This window comes from Haliaeetus albicilla, chromosome 2 (assembly GCF_947461875.1).
Source record: "Haliaeetus albicilla chromosome 2, bHalAlb1.1, whole genome shotgun sequence".
Taxonomy (NCBI): domain Eukaryota; kingdom Metazoa; phylum Chordata; class Aves; order Accipitriformes; family Accipitridae; genus Haliaeetus; species Haliaeetus albicilla.
Genome location: NC_091484.1, coordinates 58,481,223 through 58,502,100, shown reverse-complemented (window position 1 = coordinate 58,502,100; position 20,878 = coordinate 58,481,223). Strand labels below are relative to the sequence as shown.

General features: G+C 36.5%; 1 protein-coding gene across 3 annotated transcripts in view; it reads right to left on the bottom strand.

The window, feature by feature from the left end:
- Positions 1–2,320: 2,320 nt before the first annotated feature.
- Positions 2,321–20,878, bottom strand: part of LOC104315988 (macrophage mannose receptor 1) — a 34,855-nt gene continuing 16,297 nt past the window's right edge. For 2 of the 3 annotated variants that reach the window (XM_069776305.1, XM_069776308.1), the window contains 17 exons: positions 20,708–20,795; positions 20,005–20,140; positions 17,837–17,875; positions 17,567–17,730; positions 16,374–16,441; positions 15,847–15,947; positions 15,052–15,194; positions 13,783–13,888; positions 12,773–12,969; positions 11,032–11,134; positions 10,127–10,359; positions 8,770–8,935; positions 7,049–7,201; positions 5,426–5,542; positions 4,985–5,152; positions 3,762–3,797; positions 2,321–3,406 (listed from right to left, as the gene is read on the bottom strand). In XM_069776305.1, the coding sequence (XP_069632406.1) occupies positions 3,207–3,406; positions 3,762–3,797; positions 4,985–5,152; positions 5,426–5,542; positions 7,049–7,201; positions 8,770–8,935; positions 10,127–10,359; positions 11,032–11,134; positions 12,773–12,969; positions 13,783–13,888; positions 15,052–15,194; positions 15,847–15,947; positions 16,374–16,441; positions 17,567–17,730; positions 17,837–17,875; positions 20,005–20,140; positions 20,708–20,795 (2,218 nt within the window). In that variant the 3' untranslated portion in view covers positions 2,321–3,206. Of the gene's footprint in view, positions 3,407–3,761; positions 3,798–4,984; positions 5,153–5,425; positions 5,543–7,048; positions 7,202–8,769; positions 8,949–10,126; positions 10,360–11,031; positions 11,135–12,772; positions 12,970–13,782; positions 13,889–15,051; positions 15,195–15,846; positions 15,948–16,373; positions 16,442–17,566; positions 17,731–17,836; positions 17,876–20,004; positions 20,141–20,707; positions 20,796–20,878 lie in introns of those variants that run through there. The other variant, XM_069776313.1, reaches the window with a different exon arrangement.

Genomic DNA, 20,878 nt, shown 5'->3' with positions numbered 1-20,878 from the left:
GAGGAAAATCAGGCAGCATTTATCTATGAAAATGAGAGGAAAAATCCTACACAAATCCGTGCGCACACATCAGTATAAACACTTTTGACAACAGTGCTGGGTGTCTTCTCCATTCAGAAGCTAATTTAAACGGATGCATTCATAATAAGCAGTGTTTTTCTTATCCAAAGCACTGAACTGACAGTGGTTTCAAGTATACAGGACTTTTTGAAGAGAAAAGAGAAACATGCACACAACAGATTTGTGCAAAATCACTGGGATTGGGGATTAAGCATAGAGGGGTAAGGATCTCCTCTGCCCTATGCAGTTTAACCAAGTGCAACCCAGCCCTCTTCTTTGAGCAATGCATGAGGCGTGTGGCCAATGTCTTAGTCACATCCAATATCAACTCCAAAAGACAAATACAGAGGAGTCAGAGTGTTCAGATGCACTGGTCTCTGCCCCAGTGGCTGTTTGGTTGTTTGAGACTCAGTAGATTGAATAACCCGTCCTTGCTATGGCAATGCTGTCCTGCGCTGCAAGCAGTGGGTAACGATGGTGCCTGCCTGACGCGAGCAGGTCTGGTCAGGGCCGTGGCCCTCGTCTCGGCCCTTTCTCAGGAACGAGCACTGCTGCACTGGCTCGCTCCACCTGCACCTATTTTCACTGCTGTTCTCACCACAGTGCGCTCTGTCTTTCCTGTTTCTGTAAGAGGCACTTTGGATCAGCCTTTGCGGCGTCTCAGTATCTTGCAGGAGGATCAGCAGCATACCTTATGTCCATTTCGTGCTCAGTCATGATTTAACTACAAAATAGCTGTATATAAAAATGTATGTACATCAAAAGATTTTCATATGATAACACAGAGAGCTGGCGTGCGCTTCCTGCATGGTGGTGTTACCAGCCAGGCTCCTCCTCTGGAGGTCCTAGGCTGTGCTGAATTTGGTCACCGGAATACCTCTGTTATGAGCTCCCAATTTTTACAGTTAACTTACAAATAACTTTAAAAAAATTAGTCTCTTTATTGTATGTTTCCTTTTTTCTTTTGGGAAAGGTAATTTTAATTTATCAGATTTACTAAGCTGGGCATGTATATGGTAGAATCCAGCAGTCCCTACTGTTTGTAAGTATGGAACAGGAAAAACATTTTCACTATTTACTCATCCAAAAGGCAAGTGTAACTATGTATTCCCAGATTTCTGTAGTACATACCAGGAAATAATTTTCTCTCTAGTCATCTCATGGGAAGCAGGTGGTGTTTTTTTCGTTTGCAAAGTTTTGTGCAAAGTTCTCTCAGCTATTTCCTATTTCCTCCGGAACATAGCAGTGACTGTTTCTTTATCGCAGGAATTGGTATTACAGGACTTATTATAGGAATATAAGGAATTTCTTTTTATCTAAGGGCTTTTATGTCTGGGCTTTACAAAGTGTTCAAAGGACATTAATTGTAAAATTTATTTTTGCTTTACTTAATTTTTAACTCTATTTTAAATAACCTGGGTGGGGTGGGGGGTGTTGGTTTTGTTTTTTTTTTTACCAGGTCTCTTGGTTAAGTAATGTCATACAGACATACCGGAAGGGGAGAAGCCATACAATCTTTAGACATCTTTCTATATCTGTGATTGGTGAAACTTCTTTACAAACTTACCCAAAGGTGTAGAATAATGTGTGTCCATCCAGCAAAGGAGTATACGGTTAAAAATTGAAAGCTCAGGAGGAAACATGTTAGCAGGGCTGCCACATGTTTTAAGATAGCCCTTGATGAAACAATTGAAGTAAGTATTCCTAAAGGAAGGGGGTACTGCCATTCTACGTAGCTATCAATAACATTTTTACTTAGGAACCTTTATTGTTTACTGTATATCTAGAAAAAAGGTAAATACTAGAGGTAATACAAGTGTGATCTCAAGTGGCTCAGGCACAGGCACAGATGTCCTGGTGCAGAAACCTATTCCACTTATTCCAGATATTCTCTTCTCTTTTAAAGAGATCTTTAGCATGGCATCATCTTTTTGTCAGTCAGGGACCTTAAGCATGGGGAGAAAGTAAGAAATTCTGACTACAGTTCTCACAGAAGGGCCAAAGAATCTGTTTCCCATTACAGATATTTGGTACAAGCTCCTCTGCTTTAGCTCTGCTTCTCCATATGCTTCTTCACTGAGGCCTGTTAGTGCCAGGTGTCCTCCCATGGCTTGGAGAAAGGTGTTTTCATAACTCAGGAGGGATGATGCATGTCTTAAAATACACAGAATAAAAAACTGCTCCCTGAGGCAAATGCTGCTACTGTGTACAATTGAAGAAAAGCTGAAAGGGGGTCTAGGCAGTACATTATCAAATGAAATTACAACAAAAAATGGAAGAATTTATTTTCAAAAAGTGCATCAGTGATTTGCTTTCTCTAAATCAGAGAGTTATATAATGCAGTATAAGATAGCCACTTATTATACATGCTTGGATTTAAAAAGGGGCATCTCTGCATACTGAAAGCATCAGTACTGAAATAAAACCCAATGGAAAGGTCATCTACTGTTGTATTTTTATTATTAATTTGAACTTGGAAGGAAAATGTTGATGTTTATAGAATAATAGAAAAGTGCAAGACTGTAGGAAATGGCATAATTATTCCTGAAATTCAGACTAGAAGTAGGAATAAAGGAGTCTCTTCAATTTTTTTCCATCTTTCCATCTATTTTTTGGTAAGGAAATAATATTTAATTCACAGATGCAGGTATTGTAACAGGTTTTACATGAATAAAAAGATAGTATCATAAACTGTGAAGCTGAAAATCTGAAATGAGCAGTGTTTCCTATCATAGTGTAGATAACACTGAAGTAATACAGCAGGAAAAAATAATGTAAAGATATGAGTAATGATTTCCCCTGTGTATAAAGGAGAATTTCTACATTGAGTTAAATAAAATAATTTCACATAGTAAATATCTATCAGAGTTTTCCTGTAACACCTCTGGAGCCAGCTTTTCAGCCATGCTCAATTATGTGAAAAATATATCTGTGTACTCCCCAAACTAGACGAAAGAAAATCCGTAACACTTTGGAGGGAATTTTGGAGGGGGTATATATGAGTGTGTATTTATATAAATCCATGAACTTTATATTTGTGAAGGGAGGAGACTATTATCTGGGTAGGAAAATTCAAAGCTGGCATAAGATTTCACTGATTCATAGGCTGGTTTTTGTTATTTGGAACATATGGGCATTTTGTCAGACTACATGTCGGTAAGTGCATCTTTTTCTTGGATATCCACCATTGCTTCTGGTCCACTCATTCTGGTTGAGATATGTAGCAGGTTTTGTCTTTTCCTCCTCAAGTAGAAATAAATTATACTTCCAGCTCCAACTATAGTAAGGGCTAGAAGAACGAACAGCCAAATGATGCTGGCAGACAGTACTTTCTCCATTTTCCCTTCTGTAAATGGATGAAATGGAATCAACACCTCTGATCTTAAGAGATTTCAGAATCTAGTGATAAATGGGATTTCTTTAACCAGAAATCAGACAAGTGTAATATGGATGTAGATATTCAGTTCAACAGGGGTTGTTTTTTGGTTTTTTTAACTAACAAAACCAAACAAAATATAATTGGATCTGATCAAAAGCCAGTTTACTTCAGAATAACCTCTATTTCCTATATCTAGATACAGATGAAGTTTATGGACTTTTTATTATTAAATACTCTCAAAATTAATACCTAGAAACTATGTAATTATATTCTTGTATTTGAGCACGTGCTTATAATTCTGCTTAAAAGGAAGTATGCTTACCTGTATTATCTGTTGACATCTCTGTGTTTTCAGGAGCTTTTGGAAGGAAAACAAAATGTTTATTCTGAATGCTTAAAAAAAAACCCTGAGGCATTTTAAACTTCCTAAGGCCAGATGCTCCTGACAATTCCCTCTAAATCCACTTGCTGGTGACAATTGCTCTCCCAGAGAGATGGACCTAAGCATGTGTAAACCACTAGTAGGATGACTGGCTCTTTCATTCCAAGAGCATCTGACCTCCTCAGTTGAGATACCCAGCAAGACATGAAATTAGAGTCAGATTTCTGTTATTTCTAAAAGTGTTTTCAAATATGTTTGTTTCTGAGAAACTGACCACAAGATCCTTAATCATTTTAAGGTGTTTTCTGAAACAGTAGAATGGAGGTCTTGAGTGTTAGAGATGTATCATGAGCATTTTACTTGAGCTGAAAAGGATCTTCTGTGAGTTTAGCCCCTTCTGTCAGAGACAGCCATTCTGTGTGGATGTGGTTCCTATGGTAATTGCACTTCCTAAACTTAGCAGGTAAGGGAAAGGTGAACAGAGATATGAAATTTAACCAAACAAAATGTTCATGTTCTGGACCGCTTTCATTTAATCTCAGTTGGTAGTTGACTCATGCATTTTCTTGCAGATGATAATTTTGCTATCAGAATAGTACCAGCATTTTATTAAATGTCATTCTATCATACTGTAGATAAGAGTGCCATAAGAATGTATATTATCATGTTCCTCTAATCCATCACCTCAGAGGACAGTAATGAAAGGAATCACCAATTCCAGCATTTCTACAAGACAGAGCTTTCATTGCACTCATCAGAACAAGTTGGGTTTTTTTAAGAATATATTCAGCTGAAATTAAACAAAACTTTGCTTTAGAGCTTAGATTATATGATATTTGAGGGAAAATTCCACTGAAAACTGGCTTTTTATTAAAAATGAGTGGTCTTTAACTATTCTTTTGCCTAAACATAGGGGTCTGAAGTATTCATGATGGCTGCATGGGGCTGATGGTAATTTTACAGGACTTACAGGAGATGCAGCCTTCTGAGGAGGCAGTCAGAAGCCATGTGGGGCTCCTCAGTATTTAGGCATCCATATCCTGCTATTAGGGTCTATTGGTTTTGCACACACACAAACTTACAATGTTTTACATTTTCATGTTATACAACAAACATACATTATCAGGCATTATTAACCTTAATGCATTAGAAATATTACTTACTTTTTGGTTTTTTACAGATATATCCTTTTTTGAAAGAACAGACATTGGTGTTCCAGTAGCCAGACGAAGCATATACTTCTCCACACTCTTTATGCCTTTTGTTTGAAGGTTCTCCCATTTGCCAGTTGACAAAATCCATTGCAGATTTGTCTGTCCATACCCATTGTCCTAATATTTAAAATGAGCATATAAATATATATGTATAAAATACAGGAGTTTAGACAGATAGAATAAGTTGTGTTGGGGAAAACAAAAATTTATAACACGAATAGGTAGTTGAATGTTTCAGTTACATTTCTAAGCATATGTAAGCATGCTTTGAAATAAACTCTGTATATTTTTTATATATGTGTACTTTCAAGTATACAAAGTTGCTTTCTTTTTAATAGAACATAATTTTATATGATATGATAATGTATGATTAAATAATGAAGATATTACCTCTGTCATTTTTCTTTAGCCCTATCCAAAAGTTCGGTGATTTTCCATGGAGTATCTTAATGGTGTCTGACAGAAAGTTTGCTTCAGTATAGTCTCCTACTGATACCAAATTAGCAGCTGCAAAAGTATCACAATGTCTCATTTTCTTACAGCTTAAGTCAATAAACACATAAAAGATATGCAAAAAGATATAAAAGACACTGATTCTTGCACATAATATTCACTAGTCTCATTATGGTTATTATATCACTATATTGTATTTTGAGCATGACTGTGAGCTGTATGGACACAAATCAGCATGAAGACATAGATTTTTGTTTAGCCTTTGGTATTTTATAGAAGAAAAATTGCTCTCCTGCAATACTTTTTGGACAGGTCCAACCACACCCCAGAATGTGATGCAAGTAGGCTGAAAGTGGTACATGTGATGTAGTCAGCACCATGCATGTTGCCACTACAGCTCTGTCACCCACCAGTGGCTGGGCAGGATATTTGGCAGTGCCTGATGCAATGTGCTGCAAGGCTAGATAGGATGTGTAAGCAGCTAGAGGTTGTGCTCCAGAAGATGTCCAGAAGTTGATTTATAATTGTCATATGCCCTGGCATTACAAATACACAAAGCTGCATTGGGGTCATCAGGAAATGATCACCTTCCTGGCCTGGCCAGTGGGTAACATGTAACATCTAACAATTCAGAACATGGGCCAGCGTCCTTTCATTCTGCTTATTAGTGTAAAGTTTACATTTTCTAGTAATTATGTGGTGTATCCTATTACAGAACCATTTCAGGAGTTCTGTTGTCACACAGCTGTAAAGTAAAATGCCTTTGCAAAGCTACTTCTTCTGTTTACTCAGTCATAGGTCAGTGTTTTCATACATATGAGGAAGTGCTGCTAGAAATCCTTGTATTCTCTCTTAATCTTACAAGACTATCACTCAGACATACAGTGCTAATGTATAGGGTGTTTCCTATTCTTACTCACACTGAAGTGTATGCTCCATCACAGCAATTCTCAGTGAACAGTCAGGAGAAATCAGAAATGTGGAGTAAAGTGTGTTTTCCTCTCCCCTGATCCATATACAGCTCTTCTTTCCAGCTCGTAGACAGCAGTGGAGGCTGTTGCGGAGCAGGAGCTGCATGGCTGGGTGTGTTTTACTGGTTCATGAAAGCTAAATGATTCCTCCATCTCTTTTGTTGTCCAGCCAGTGAGATCCAGTTAATAAACTGTGCCCTGGAACTAACAAAGACAACTTTCCCATGAGTTTCTGTCTCCCAGGTTACGCTGTGTGTGGATGCCCTCTTGTTTGGGGAAGGGAAAGCTGACCCTGGAGTTTGTGCCTTAGTGGGACTCTAAAAGTGTTTATCTCTGTACCCAATTACTGATTTCCATAAAACTAGTAGGAATTTCATATTTTTGGGATATTCGTATTTCACCTGGTGTTTGAGATATCAGCTGCCTCTCTGACAAAGTTTAGTTTTATTATGAAAAAGCATGCTCAGAAAAGCAAGCTAAAAAGCATTAAGTTTGAAGTTTTAAAGTAATTTAAGATTTGCTTCGTGGTATCATCCATTACTTTATGTGTTTAATTACATCTTCAATCTTTCTAAAACAAAACACTCACCTAGTCGGGCACATTCCTGATGAGCTTGAGACCAGCTTCTTTTCCTGGAGGCCTCAAAGTAATAGCAGTGACGATGGAAAGGTATCCAAGATTTGTGTCCTCTTGTTTCAGGGCATTTTCCAGGAAGTTGCGGGGGCTCAGTAGGGGCCTTTACTGGTAAGAGATCAGGTAGTTGGAATCCAGTTATTTTATAAAATTTGTTTTCCCATTATACTAGTAAGACAAAACTAAACAGACTATATTAGGTTTGTCATCATAGAAGAAAGGAAGCATGTTCTAAAAAGAGCTTGAATATGGCTTTGATTTTGTGTTTAAGAGCATATTTTGCTTCATATTTATTTATCAAGGTGATAGGAAGATACACTAACCTATAAGAAGTATAGATTCTGTCTAATGATGATTTTTGTAATTACTCTAGTCAGTAAAATATCCAGCTGGTTTTCTGGCATAAATATCTGCCTAATTAGTTAAAACTGCTATTTTTAAAATGTCTTCTGACACTTCAGTCTCATTTTTTGACAGGATCAAAACCTTATAGCAGATACTGTGATTGTGAATGAAAGTGTTGGTATAACTAAACATGGGTTGCAGGATTTTTTGTTAAACTGCATCCTGAATAAATTCCATAGTGATTGATATAATAGGAAGATTTTGGATGAGAAGATAAATACAGATGGAACAAAAATTAAATGTTCTGCCAAATTACGTTTTCTTCCTATGAGTCTTCTACAGTCTATTTCTTTCCCTATTAAGGAACATTCAGCTCTCAAATCAGATTTCTAGAATATTAAAGTGGAAACAGACATTATATATCAAATCTGAGGATTTTTGTCAAATTACAGCATCTTAGCATGTAATTTGACATGCAGTTTTAAATTTTCTAATGATTCAAGAGCTTCCATAATGTTGACAAAAACAAGAATATAGATAAATTGTGAAATCATATTTATACTTATTTCCATAGAAATTGTAGAAGTTTGTGCTTGGAAGGCTCATCAAGGGGTTATTTACTTCATCTTTGTGCTCACAGGTGACATGAAGTTGTTATTTATATCATTTCTAACAGATGTTTGTCCTGTCTGTTCTTAATAACCTGTAGTGATGGAGATTCCCTGACCTGTCCAAAGTATTTATTAAAGGCTTCTGTACCAATAAAATTAGAAGGTTTTCCTTGCCGTATTTAAGTCTGTTACTCCTTTCCAACTCATATAAGACATAGGGAATAATTTAATTCCATTCCTTAGGGCTTTGAATATTTAAAATTGATAATCTGGTTTCTCTGAGTCTTTTGTTTCTTAGTCTTTTGTCCAACTCCAATTATAATCTTTCCTTTTAGTTCTTGTTTCCCAGTCATCTGAAAACGCTAGTTGACTGAGAGCTTTTTCAAACTTTGGTGCCTCAAACTGGATGTGGAATTTCATCTGATGCCTAATCAAAACAGATCTCATTGCAAGTAGATTACTTTTCCTATTAGAATGAATAGTTAAGATATTAATGAGTATTCAGTCCTTTTTGTTTCTTAGGCCTTTCGTAATTATCGTTACGAATTGATTTACTTCTGGGAAGAATTCATGACAATATTTACATCTAGTTAGTTAGCTACTCCTGTCTTCCTGTATACTAGTGTATGAAAGAAGTATTTTTCCAGTGGCTTGTTTTATTTAGCACAGTTGATAAATCTACACACCCTATAGTTAAACCACTTATATCCAATTGCTTACCATCTGATTTTTTACAGACAGAAAAGAGGTTTTCCGTGCAAGAAGCTGTCTTCCAGGTGCCATCAGTATCTAGGTAGACACATGCTAATGTCTGTTTTGGTTCCCCGCTGGACCACTTGCTGTAAGCTAATCTCCATCTGTCAATCCATTGATACTTGCCATTGGTCTGGAAGCAAAATCTATACGATAATTTCAAGGTTGCTGAGAGTGAGATAGCTACTGCACAGGATCCTCAAGAGGACTCTCATGTAACCAGTATGGAATCATATGCTTACTAATGCCCCCTTTTTGTGCTTGTAAATGCTAACTGAAACAGAACGTACAGTGTCTGTTATCCACAAACGGGAATGCAGAATTACTTTTTTTTTCTGCCCTCCAAATAGTGTCTAACATTAATTCAGAACATTTTTCAAGCAATTGGAAATGGAGGGGAAAAAAGAAAGGGGGCATGAGAGAAGGCATAAAACTGGGAGTCAGATAAACCATCATGTTGTTATGACCACCCAAAGGTCTGCATGGAAAATGGGAGTGTGGGTGGGAGTGTTCTTAATAAGCAGCACTGATCGCCATCGCTTTTATTGTAGTTATCGTGACTGTGATTCATGGGGAAGAGTGTAGCATGTCAAAACACACCTACCATCCAAATGTTTGCCCTCCCCTGTCATGCAACTGATGTAGACATCTCACAAACAGAATGGATTTTTTTTCCATAGTATTCTAATTTCTTAATGGGAGCAATTACACCAATTACATTTTCAAATGAAAAAATATATCCATCGGTCAATATGTACCGCATCATACAGCCTTCAGATTCCTTTAACTAATTTTTACCCCTGTTTTTGTCCACAACTGTATTTTGCTACTGCTACCATAAATAAGACTTCTCTAATAGAATGTGTGAGCATAAAAACACATGTGAAAACCATTCCTTCACAAGTCTCAAATGTGCGACCTGAGATATCATGTTACTGGTCACTGAGGTACATAAAACATGGCAGGAGGGCAGGATGCATGTGTTTCCTGGAATACCTTTTAGATTAAAAGAAACTCAAAATGTGGGAGATTTTACAATTTGTATTCGAGACCCTTTAAATGACTCCAAACAACACATAGCATTGTTATATACTGGTTTGCAGGAGCATTTCCTTGTGCTAATGCATGTAAGAGTTCTTGGTTCATTAAACCTCCACTGTCTGAGTCTTATTCAAAGAACTCCACTGTAAATGGCTACTGTACTGATGTAACGTGCTGTTTTCAGCACTACATGGGCAGAAATTCCTATAGATTACAAGATGAGAGCATAAAGATCAGGTCCAGCATGAGCTTGACTACCTGTATGTTACATATATTTTCTTACCGCGTTGCTGTTAAGACCAATCCACAGAGGCTCTCCATATTCCTGTGCAAGTAAGAACAACAGTGCCTGGCTATATGGGTCTAAAATGCTGGCAAGTTCTGAGGCATTGTTATTGCAGTTTTTCTGTGCTTCTTCCCAATTCATTTTGGAAGGGGTGACAGAATAGCTAATGCCACCAGAATGGTACAAAGCGAAGTCCAGCACTGTTGCTGATGAGTTAAAGAGTTCAGGATCTGTTGGAATATGGAAAAAAAACCACCCCAAGAACAGTTAAATCTAGAGGCCACATATTGACTTGAGTGACTGAACAACATCTTCATTATTTACAAACCTAGTAGAAAATTGTGAATGGAATTGAACACCTTCTCATTAGTTGTTTATAAGTAACAGATAACTTCAAAACAACAGTGAACTTTCTGGATGAAAGAAATACATTTTCAGTCTCTGAGAATTTTGAATCAGTAAATTCACAGTATCTTATATTGCAGAGGTAAATTCATGCAGTCAAAAATAACACACCTACCCTGCATGTTTTCAAAATACTCTTTGCAGCTTAGCAGTTTTGTCACTATCAGTCAGGTTTATTTGCATACATGTAAAACTTAACAGTTATGATCGTCTATAGATCATTATGAACTTATGTAATGAAAATGTTTGTGGGTTTTAGCTATTTATACACTTTTTAAAATAAAGTAATTTTGCTTTCCTAAATTCTGATATTTTATTTATCGTTCCTTTCTCCAAAACATTGCTAAGTAACACTGAGATGCAAGATGGGCCCTTAGGTTTTACTGATCTTTTACCTAAAAAAAAAAAAAAAGATAACTAATCTAAAGCATGTTAAACAAGAAAAGTAATTTTAATCCTTGTGTTACAAATTTCAAGATTACCAATACAGAACTCACCACTAGTCTTCTGGCATATATACCCTCTGGACTTAAAACACTCCTCATTGTTCCATTTTCCTGTGTCATCAGCATGACCTCTCTTCAGAGAAACACAATCAAACTGTTGGAGTAAAGACAAGAATATGAGCACATTGATATTAGAAGTTATAAAACAAAGTACTATAACCCTCTGGGTAGTTTCACTCCTTTTTTCTTTGAATTCTGATATTGTAGAGTTTGTATTACAACTCTAGAAACACCTTCCTTTTATCTTTTTCTGTCCTTTCTGGCCTCCTCTGTGGTGGCCAGCTCCACCTTGATACTGTCTTGTAAACCTTTGTAATCTTTGGCTCAGCCTGCTTGTTCATTTGGTTATTTTTGAGGACACATACTTGAGAGGCACTATTATTTTCAAGAGCTTTCTGTCACACCTTCTGTCTTGACTAATGAGTGACTATCAGCAAGTTTTTTGAATAAGAATGAAATAAAAATAAATGGAGGTCATGCTTTGTATTTGCCTTGCAAAGCCAACTTAAATAGTGGTTGTCCTTGACAGAATCATCTAAATGATGATCCTTGACAGAGTTATCATCAGCTCTAGTTCTTAGAATTTCTCTTTCAGCTACACTAGATCAGGTACTGAGTGCCTAAGAAGCTGGAACTTCAAGTTTATTACAATCTGCAACAGCCTCCTAAGCTGCCATGCAGAAATTTTGGGAACACCTGTTTTAGTGGCTCTTGACTCTAGTTTCTTAAGCTTGAGTAACTTTTTGATGTTATTTCACTCCTTTCAAAAGGATCCTCTGAAGAAGATAGCTGTTGGTATCTTGAAGGTGAAGGAGAAAAGTAGAAGGCACCTTTGCATATTATTTTTTTTCCCCACTTTTGGTATTTCCCAGGAGCGTTATTAGAGCTGCAGTAAAGTAGAGCTGTGTATTGTGCTGTATCTTATGTGTCTTCCTGCATGCCTTAGCCAATGGCTGGATAGGCAAGAGCAGAATGAATTGGCTCAGGTGCAGATTAAGCTGGTTGTCTAAAAGTGTGATTTCTGGGTTCTCTAGAGGTGTGGATACCAAAATGAAGGGAGGATGGACAGTGAGTGGAATGACATAGTGTGAAGGGCAAGTTCTGAAAGCAAGATATGGAAATAAATGGAAGAAAGGCAATGTAGGTGTGCAAATCAGTCTGTATTGGTCTGAATATGTAGAACGCTATTTTATTTACAGCATTCTGAGGTTTAATTTCAGTGCTAGCAGTGGAGAGAGTTTGACTGGTTTAGAAAGTAGTTGAAATCTATTGGCACTTAGCAATTCAATTATAATTTTAAATAGGGAAGAAGTAGAAAAAAATTGAATTCTTTCCTCTTGCATCCTCTCCTTCCTTTTCAAGCATGAGTTAACTTGTCAAACGTGAAAACATTGCCAACATGTGTTGACTTCTAAAATTCTAATGTTGCATTTATATTCTCTGCAAAATGAGCAGCAAATTACTATGAAAAAGAAAACTTTATTCAATCTAAGCAATCTTTATTCAATCTGCCCATTGCTGCAATTTTGCCAAATTGCAGCAATGCCATTTTGTGCTCTGAGATAGCTAGAATACTCAATCATTGAAACATTTAATCACCAATCCCAGTGTAAAGATAGATGAACAACTTGGGGAGAAGGCTGAGGCAACGTCTATAGCAAAGTGAGCTGTTTACTTGAAGTGATACTGCTCCTCAGATTTGACTTGATGGTAGACACTAAGTGGTATTTACCTGTTGCAGGTTGTGGCCGTCTTCTGGATGTAGACTGGGATACAAAACGGGTTCTACAAGTTTTGGGGAATCCGGAGCCCAGTTTGTATAGGAGACAGCACTTCCATCAGTCCAAACAAAGTTGAGTTCACTGAGTATATCATTCAAGCCAATCCAGGGATCATTGGAAACATCCTTCAAATGGTAAGTGAGAAAAGCTGGAAAAAAAGCCAACAGAAAAGAAGATGAACATGTCATGTCATCAGTCAAGACATCAGCTCATAAACAAATCCTTAACTATTTTGTTTGTTAATGTCTTGTAAATACATTTTAATTAGCATTTGATCAGAAATTTACCCAAGTTTATTATTTTGAGGTTATGCCAAGCCTTTGCCTGTGCAAAGTCTCAAAGAGTGAAAGTATTTGGAACTATGAAGCAAGATTGGAAAGAGGACAGATACAAAAAACCTGCCTGACCACCATGTTATCTAATAAGTTCACTTATTTCAACACTCAGGATGAGCTGATTGACTGATGGAAGTGTGTAGCTGTATACAGCTGCAAATGGAAGCCCAGGAACATAGGCAAGGTGAAAAAGTGTCTTCCTCTGACATTCTGCTGATGAATTAAGTTGCAGAATTTAGGCAGTCATTTCAGAGAGGTATAGTAATATATCCCTTTCTGTTTCTGGCAGAAACAGACCATGGATTCCTTTTCTTTCTCTGTGTCTAAAACTATAAATACCACGTCTGGATTTGTTATTCTATGTTAATTCATACCCTATAAATAATGTAAAGCAGTTTGCATAGAACAGGAGGAAGCAACCCTTAGCATCACTGGCATGCCCTAGACAGATGGTTCCAGTTCTTCCAAAAATGTTTCATGCCATGGCCATATAATCCATGTTCAGTATACATATTGTAAAATACATACATTTACATACTGTCTCTTTTTGCCATGTTCTTTGCGGGAAATGACCACTGTATACAGAGCAAATGCCATCTGTTACCTAAAGGGCTGTTGCACTATACCTTGTACTTGTTCATTATGTATGCTCGCCAGGTTTCCTCCAAGGCTCATACAATTTCTTCTTGCAGTATGCCAGTATTCATAGGAAGAGCCAAAAAATTTGTAACACTAGGGAAAAATGAGTATAGACTGTTAGTGGGTGACAGCAAAAGGAATTTAGGTTGGAATTACACCAGTTTAAGTAGAAATTAGCCTAATTCGGATCCACAAAATGATTTTCCAAAGTTAATAGGAACTCAGCTCTGGAACCAAGTCGAAACCATTCACAAATCTTAAATTTACTCTGTGTCTTTCTGTGAGGGTTTGAGAAAGTCACAACAAAACTCAAACAACCATTTATAAACCACAGCCTGATGAGAATCTAATGTGTTAACTGACTCAGAGGTTTTGAGAAGTGATACTCCATCATTAGTTAAAGACAAAGAAGTGCTGACTCTATAAGAAAAGCCGAGCCCAGGGTTTCATGTGGAATCATCTGAACTTTCTGAAAAACATTTTTGACCTAGAGCCTATGGTCAGTGTGCTCTCATGCGTGTACTCAGCCTTTTTCATTTTACAGCTCTTTTATTAATGGAAGCATATGACTCTTGATTTCTTAAAAAGCACGTAGTCATCACATTACCAATACACATTCACCCTGAAATGTTTTGGGTAATTATGAGTGTGCCTAGTGTGCCCTCTCCATGTTTAAGCTCTGTGGCACGCCAGTAGCACCGTCAGAGAATTATGTTGCCTAGTTTGTGGAAAATAACAACTCTGATGACTGTAACAAAAATGCAAAAAAAGCATACTGGCATAAAGTCAACTGGTGTGAATATCCATGGGTGCTTTCATAACAACATTGTATATATTAGAAAATAGAACCCCCGCTTAACTGCTTAATAAGTAGATCAAGTTTATCCCTTTTGGGAAGAGGCAAGCATTACATTGAAGCCTGTTTGGAAAAATTTGGCCTTATTTCTGATTTGTTCCAGCTCAAATGACTGATTTTATGCTATAGTTGGTGCTTTCAGTTGAATTCAGTTCAATTTTCTTGAAAGTATATACAATAGAGCAGTTTTTCCAATGTATCTCAGATGACCACTTCTCAGGAAAACAATTAAAAATCTGTAAAACTGCCATTTTGCAAGAATTAGGCAACTGGTTCAGTTTTTAACGCAACTGTGGATAATCACTGTCAAAAGATATCTGACAGACAAGAGGCCTCTTGTATATCTTTAAGTACCTTCTCAAGGACTAATAGCATTGTACTTAGATGGAAGTTATCATACCTTATTTTTAAATAAAAGCCAATCTTCAGGACATCCTCCAGGAGGTGAAGGTACCGCTGAAGGAAGTGTTGCATTTATAAAACTTCTGTGCCTCTCACAGATATAGCCATTTGAAAAACCACAGTTGACATCATTCCACAAGCCTGAAATCAATTTAAATATAGGTAATAAGACATTGAATAAGATTGAAATTTGTGGGAAAGTGAACTGGCTTCTGTGCTTGTAGGTTCAAAAGCAATCTGCTTGGGAATGTGAGAAAGCATGCTTCAGCTCTGCTCTACGTCCCATCATCACTGCTTACAGGAGGACTTTGGTCCTGCTGTGACTGTGGGAGTAGTGGCCATACGAGATGGCTGATATGGCAACTCTGACCTCTGAGTAGAACTCACCCAAAGAACTTTGTTGCACTGAAACATGCAAGTGTAAAGTAATACTTTATGAGTGAAAACACTGTAAAATGTGGAAATCCATATATGTTCTATTTCTTTGCTAACTATTATCTAATTATTTTTGAAAGACAAATTTGCCCTTGATTTGAATAGAACATATTGTTTGTGCAGCTGAAAAATCAGTGATCAAATTGTCCCTGCATTCCCCATTAAAATCAATTTCTTATATTCCACTTTAATGGCCAATATTGCTTCTGAGGAAACCTCAGATATAATGACTAGATTTTATTATGCATATTTTCCCAAATTTCTGGTAAATAATTGATTAAAGTTGGCAAGACATTTTTCACAAATGGAAAGAGCATTACCCATAAAAATACTTTTTAAAAAAAGTTGTGTAACTCACCATCATTTTTGTTTAGGACCACACAATTTTCTTGAGCATCTGCAAAGTTGGGCTCACCCTGTGCCCAAGCTGCATAGTGCACTGGGCTTCCATCCATCCAACTGAAAAAAACCAGCAACAAAACAGTGGTGGTTACTCAGACAATGTTCATGGAACAGTTCAGAAAAATCTACCTTAACATGCTAAAAATATTTTTTAAAAAATTACAGCTCATTCTGTCTGTAAATTGAGTTTCCTTTAGGATTAAAAGACCTTAGATAATGAAATCCCTGCACATCAATTCAAAGAACAAAAATACCTTTATTTTTAACAGACATTATCTATGTATTCATAGCATGTATATTCTCCATAAAAATGCCATGTAAAACAGTGGTTTTACAATGTAGGAGAGCACACATTTCAACATGCAATATAGCTCTCTGAATCTGCGTTTAACTCCTTTGCAGTGGTCCCTCCAGAAGGAACTCTGGCAGTACAAAATTTCTACAGCCACTTTTTATGAATCTTGATGTAGCTTGTTTACCTACCTAAACTGTTGATCAGCATTCTGAATTAATCCTATGAGATATGACTTCAATTTGCCATTTTTTAAGATCTAAAAAGAAAAATGTACTTTTAGTTAGTGCTTTCTAATATTTAGTAGTTATCTAATATGAAAAAGTGTAAATTTTGTGCTAGGGAAGCAAACATGAATACACATTGTATAAATGATCATGTGTAGTCACCACAGAGGACCCCTGTTGAAGTAAACACCATACAACACATACTTTTGGTTTATTATCTTTATTGCTGCTTTCCCAGTTTTGCCTGCATTACTGGTATGATCAAAGCTTTCAAAGTTGTGTTCTCAATTTAAAAAGAAACAAGGAAGACTTGAGAAAAAATTTAGCATAAAATTTTTTTTGTACTTTCCTGTTCTTAAGCAGCCATGTAATTCCTGTGTCTCAAAGCTGTCTGTCCTCTCCTCCTTTCATATTCTTGCCCACATAATAAAAGCAAGCATCTAATAGTGTGAAACAGAAAGGAGGTTATGTGGCTGCTTTGGTATTTGTAAACCAAACAGGGTTATGGCAGAGGTTTGAGGCAACATCCATGCTATTAAATTGTTAGTATGCCCCTGCCACAGCTTTGGCATGTGCCCATCAGAACTGTCTCAGGCAGCATGTGGGCAGTGCCTTTGAAATACATGAGTAGTTTTGATACCTGTTGCAGGAAAACTAATTCATGAAGGTCCTAGTTCATCAGGCCTTGACGTGGACCAGGCTAAACCTTTCTTTGAAAAGTTGTTTTGTTCAGCAACATGATGTGGTATGCGACCATCAGAGCTACACTGGCAGTAGCCTCACATCTACATGTAACACTGTATTCTACAATATGATATTCAGATGAAAAGTAACCACCCTGTCAAAAGGATGGTTTTCTCAGTATACATCTAATCTGCCTGTTCATTGCTCCTTACATATATTTGGTCATGGACAGAACTCTAGATTAGAATATACAAGAATATACCCACCCTAGTAAATGGTGAATTCTTTTGTATTTATTTTCCTAAAGAGGAGCTCTGCTCTGTAGAATAAATATTTTATCATTGAACATTTGAATCTTCTCTTAATAAAATGTAGTGATATTATGCAACAAGCACATTCCCCTGTACTTCACAAGCATATGCAGCAGGATATATAGGCCATATATTGTATAACATAGCCAAATTTCCTCTTACACGTTTCCACAAAAATTTTCTTTCACTATTACTTCCAATAGTAGCAAGATCTCCATGATTGTTTCTGCAAAATGTTCTGGCTTTTTCCATAGAGGTCTTTTCTGTGCTGAAAAAATATTGTTTGTCTCCTTTTATAATCCAGCCATCTTCTGTGACTTCATACTCTGCAACACAGAAGAGGAATCTCTGTATTCTTCACAGTTCTTACACAAAGCTGGTGTTGTTACATGATACCACCCTTTAGATAAGAGAAAACAAGCAGAAGCTTACCGGCAGAAGGACCCTGAGGTTCTGGTTTCAAAGGTGTCCCTGTAATGAAATGGGAAAACAATGAAGATGTAAAATGTTTCCAAATGTTGAGCCAGTATAAGTGTTCAATTAGCGGAAATTATCTTAACGTCTATCAATTTTTCATATGTTACATATTCAATGCAGAATATATTTATATAGTATCTTTGGTGCAGAGAAAAAAATGGATGTTCAGGGAGTAACAGATGCATCACAGGCCTACATCTCTGTCTTGGTAGATTTTTGGTAAGTGCATCTTGTACATCCTGAATGTTGCCTAAATTAGATGACTGAAGTTAGTCTGAATGAGTACTTGTTTCTGAAAGAAAACTAAGTGAAAATACTTTACTTCAGTGTTGGTATACTTTGCACAATAATAAGAGATTCTTCATGGACATTGTCTTGTATCTGAACAGGAAATTAAAATACTAAACAGTTTTTTTCTTCAAAGGATTTTAAATTTTATTAGTATTCATTTGTTTATGAAACTTTTTTTCTCTGTGAAACTACTTTGTGAAGAATCACATTTGACTGAAAATCCACCAGCTTTTAACAAATAATTTAAATTAAAAATTTCCACATCACAAGGAGTGGGATATTGGAGCAATGTTTCTCTAAACATGCAAGGACAAGAGCTATAAAAATGTAAAGCAAATGTCACCTTTATAATTTTTTTCCACAGGAATTCATGGTAATGTTTGTGTTGCTGTAAGTGTAATTACATTAAGTTAAGTGTGTGACACACATCCTTGGGTAAAAAAAAAAAAGGCATGTCACCTTTTAAAAATAATCTTTTGTGTGATTGGTTTAAAAGATTTAAAAGAAAAAATATATGTCTGTTCTGGAAGTACAAAGTATTATGACTATTTCAGCATCTTTCGTTATGACATTATGCCCTGCTGACTAATGATGGTAATTTCTTCAGGCTATAATTTCTGCCATTCATACACTAATAATAATTAACAGTATACGACTACTGTTGACACTTTCACTAATGATTTTTAGTTGTGGTGATCATGCAGGTGAGGACTTACAAAGGAAGTTACCAGGAAAGGTATCTTCTCAACATCTCTTTGAGATAGATGTCTATGACTATTACTTTTTAAGTATAAGAAGCTGAGACAACATGCCTTCATTAGAATCAGATTATTTTGAGTGATAAACCAGCACAGAAATTATCTTATTTAGAAAAGTATCACTTTAAACATTAACCCTTACTGCTTGTGTGAAGGAGCCCAGGGAGCCATCAAAGCAACACTTCTGTTAGGTCTTAGAAGTAAAATGTGCAAGTCAATACAAAGCTATAATTGATTCGTCTCTTATTTCGCTGAATATCTTTCTCAATGGTAGTTACATTTGGAAAAAAAAAAAACCAAACAAACCAAGAGGTATATAAACATAGAAGATTTTGCTATTAGTATGAGAGGAAGATGTAAGCCTGCCTATTGTCTCAAAGTATATAAATTTTGAAGCTTGGATTACCATCTTTTCATTACGGCAAGCCTGTTGTCACAGGAGTTTCTTTACATGCCATCTTACAAAGAGAATGATTCCAGTATGCTGGTAGTCTTTTTTAAATTAGACTAGGTGACTAATGTGTCCTTGTGTTGCATTCTAGCTCCATCTGAGTGGAGGAGTGAAGTTTCACTTCAGAAAACATACAGAAATTTAAAGTAATCCTTTTTTTTTTTTCCAAATTGTAATCCTCTCATTCTTCCCCTTTGCCCCCAACCTGGAAATTCCCTACAAGTAAAAGTTGCAAGAAACGTACAGTTTCATGTCAGTCAAAGCTTCACTTTAGACAAAAATCTGCTTTTGTGCAGGGCAGTGGAGTTTACCAGATAAGCCGTTGAGATTGCTTTCACCTTATTTTCTATGATTCTATAATTACATAAACAAGTATATTTTCAGTAAAGCTTATCCTATAATATATTTTTTTAAATAAAACAAAAAAAGGTTTATCATTAACAGTTGAAATGTTGTATTCTGAAAGTATTTATATGTCTTGACCTATTTTTCCTCCTGCAAAATTCCTGTGAAATCAACCAGATCTTCTACCAGCATGTGACTTGCAGAATTTCCTGTTTTGATAGAATGGGATTCAGTTTAAATTTCTTCCTAATGTGAGTTTAGAGTAAAAAGTAACCTACCTTTCTTTATTTCACAAATCCAGTTATGACTGTATTCACAGTGCACCTCAATCCATGACATGGAAGACTCTTCACTGATTGCTCCACAATATTCAAACGCAGTATTGTAAAAATAACCATTTTTCTTATAATTCACCTACAGAAGAAACATAGCTTTGGTTTTTATTCTTTTCATACAGGGGAAAAAGTTGTACTCTGGAAGGAAAGAGAAGTAGCACTGAAGTTTCAAACCGCTCCTTACTTTCCTCCTATGGCTGTGCAGCTTATATGGGCTATTAAATTAATACAGTCACTGCAAGAAAAAAGATGGGTTTACGCAGCATTTAACAGACCCTAGAAGTCCCATGAAAACTGGAATCAAATGAGGTTATAACTCAATAGCAGGGGAAAGGAACATGGCAATATATCACCAGAGACCAATAAAAATCAGGAGAGACCTTTCTCATATATTTGCCACTTAGATAATCATCTCTGTAGCTGTAACTAGTACTCCATGTTACTACCTTTGTGATGGTATAACCTCGGGGTTTGTTGGCCTTTTTCTCTTCCAAACTGGTATGAAGAATAATGATTTAGAACTACCCTGTGGCAAGGTAGACATTTGGGGGAATTCTTATACAACTTTCATCCACACAAGTCATGGAAACAGCTCCAACAGCAAAAAAGTCAGAACAGAAAGAAACTGGCAAGGTCAAACACTCACCGGTGATCCATCACTCCAGGAAAGCCCACCATCAGGATCCAAACACTGCAAACCTATCCAGAAAGGCTGAGATGATGGGGATTTTTTTCTAGAGTGTGAAAAACTGTATCATGGACGAAGAGAGCATATGTTGTTAGCTCTGCTACATTTTGCAAGTTACATGGGACAATA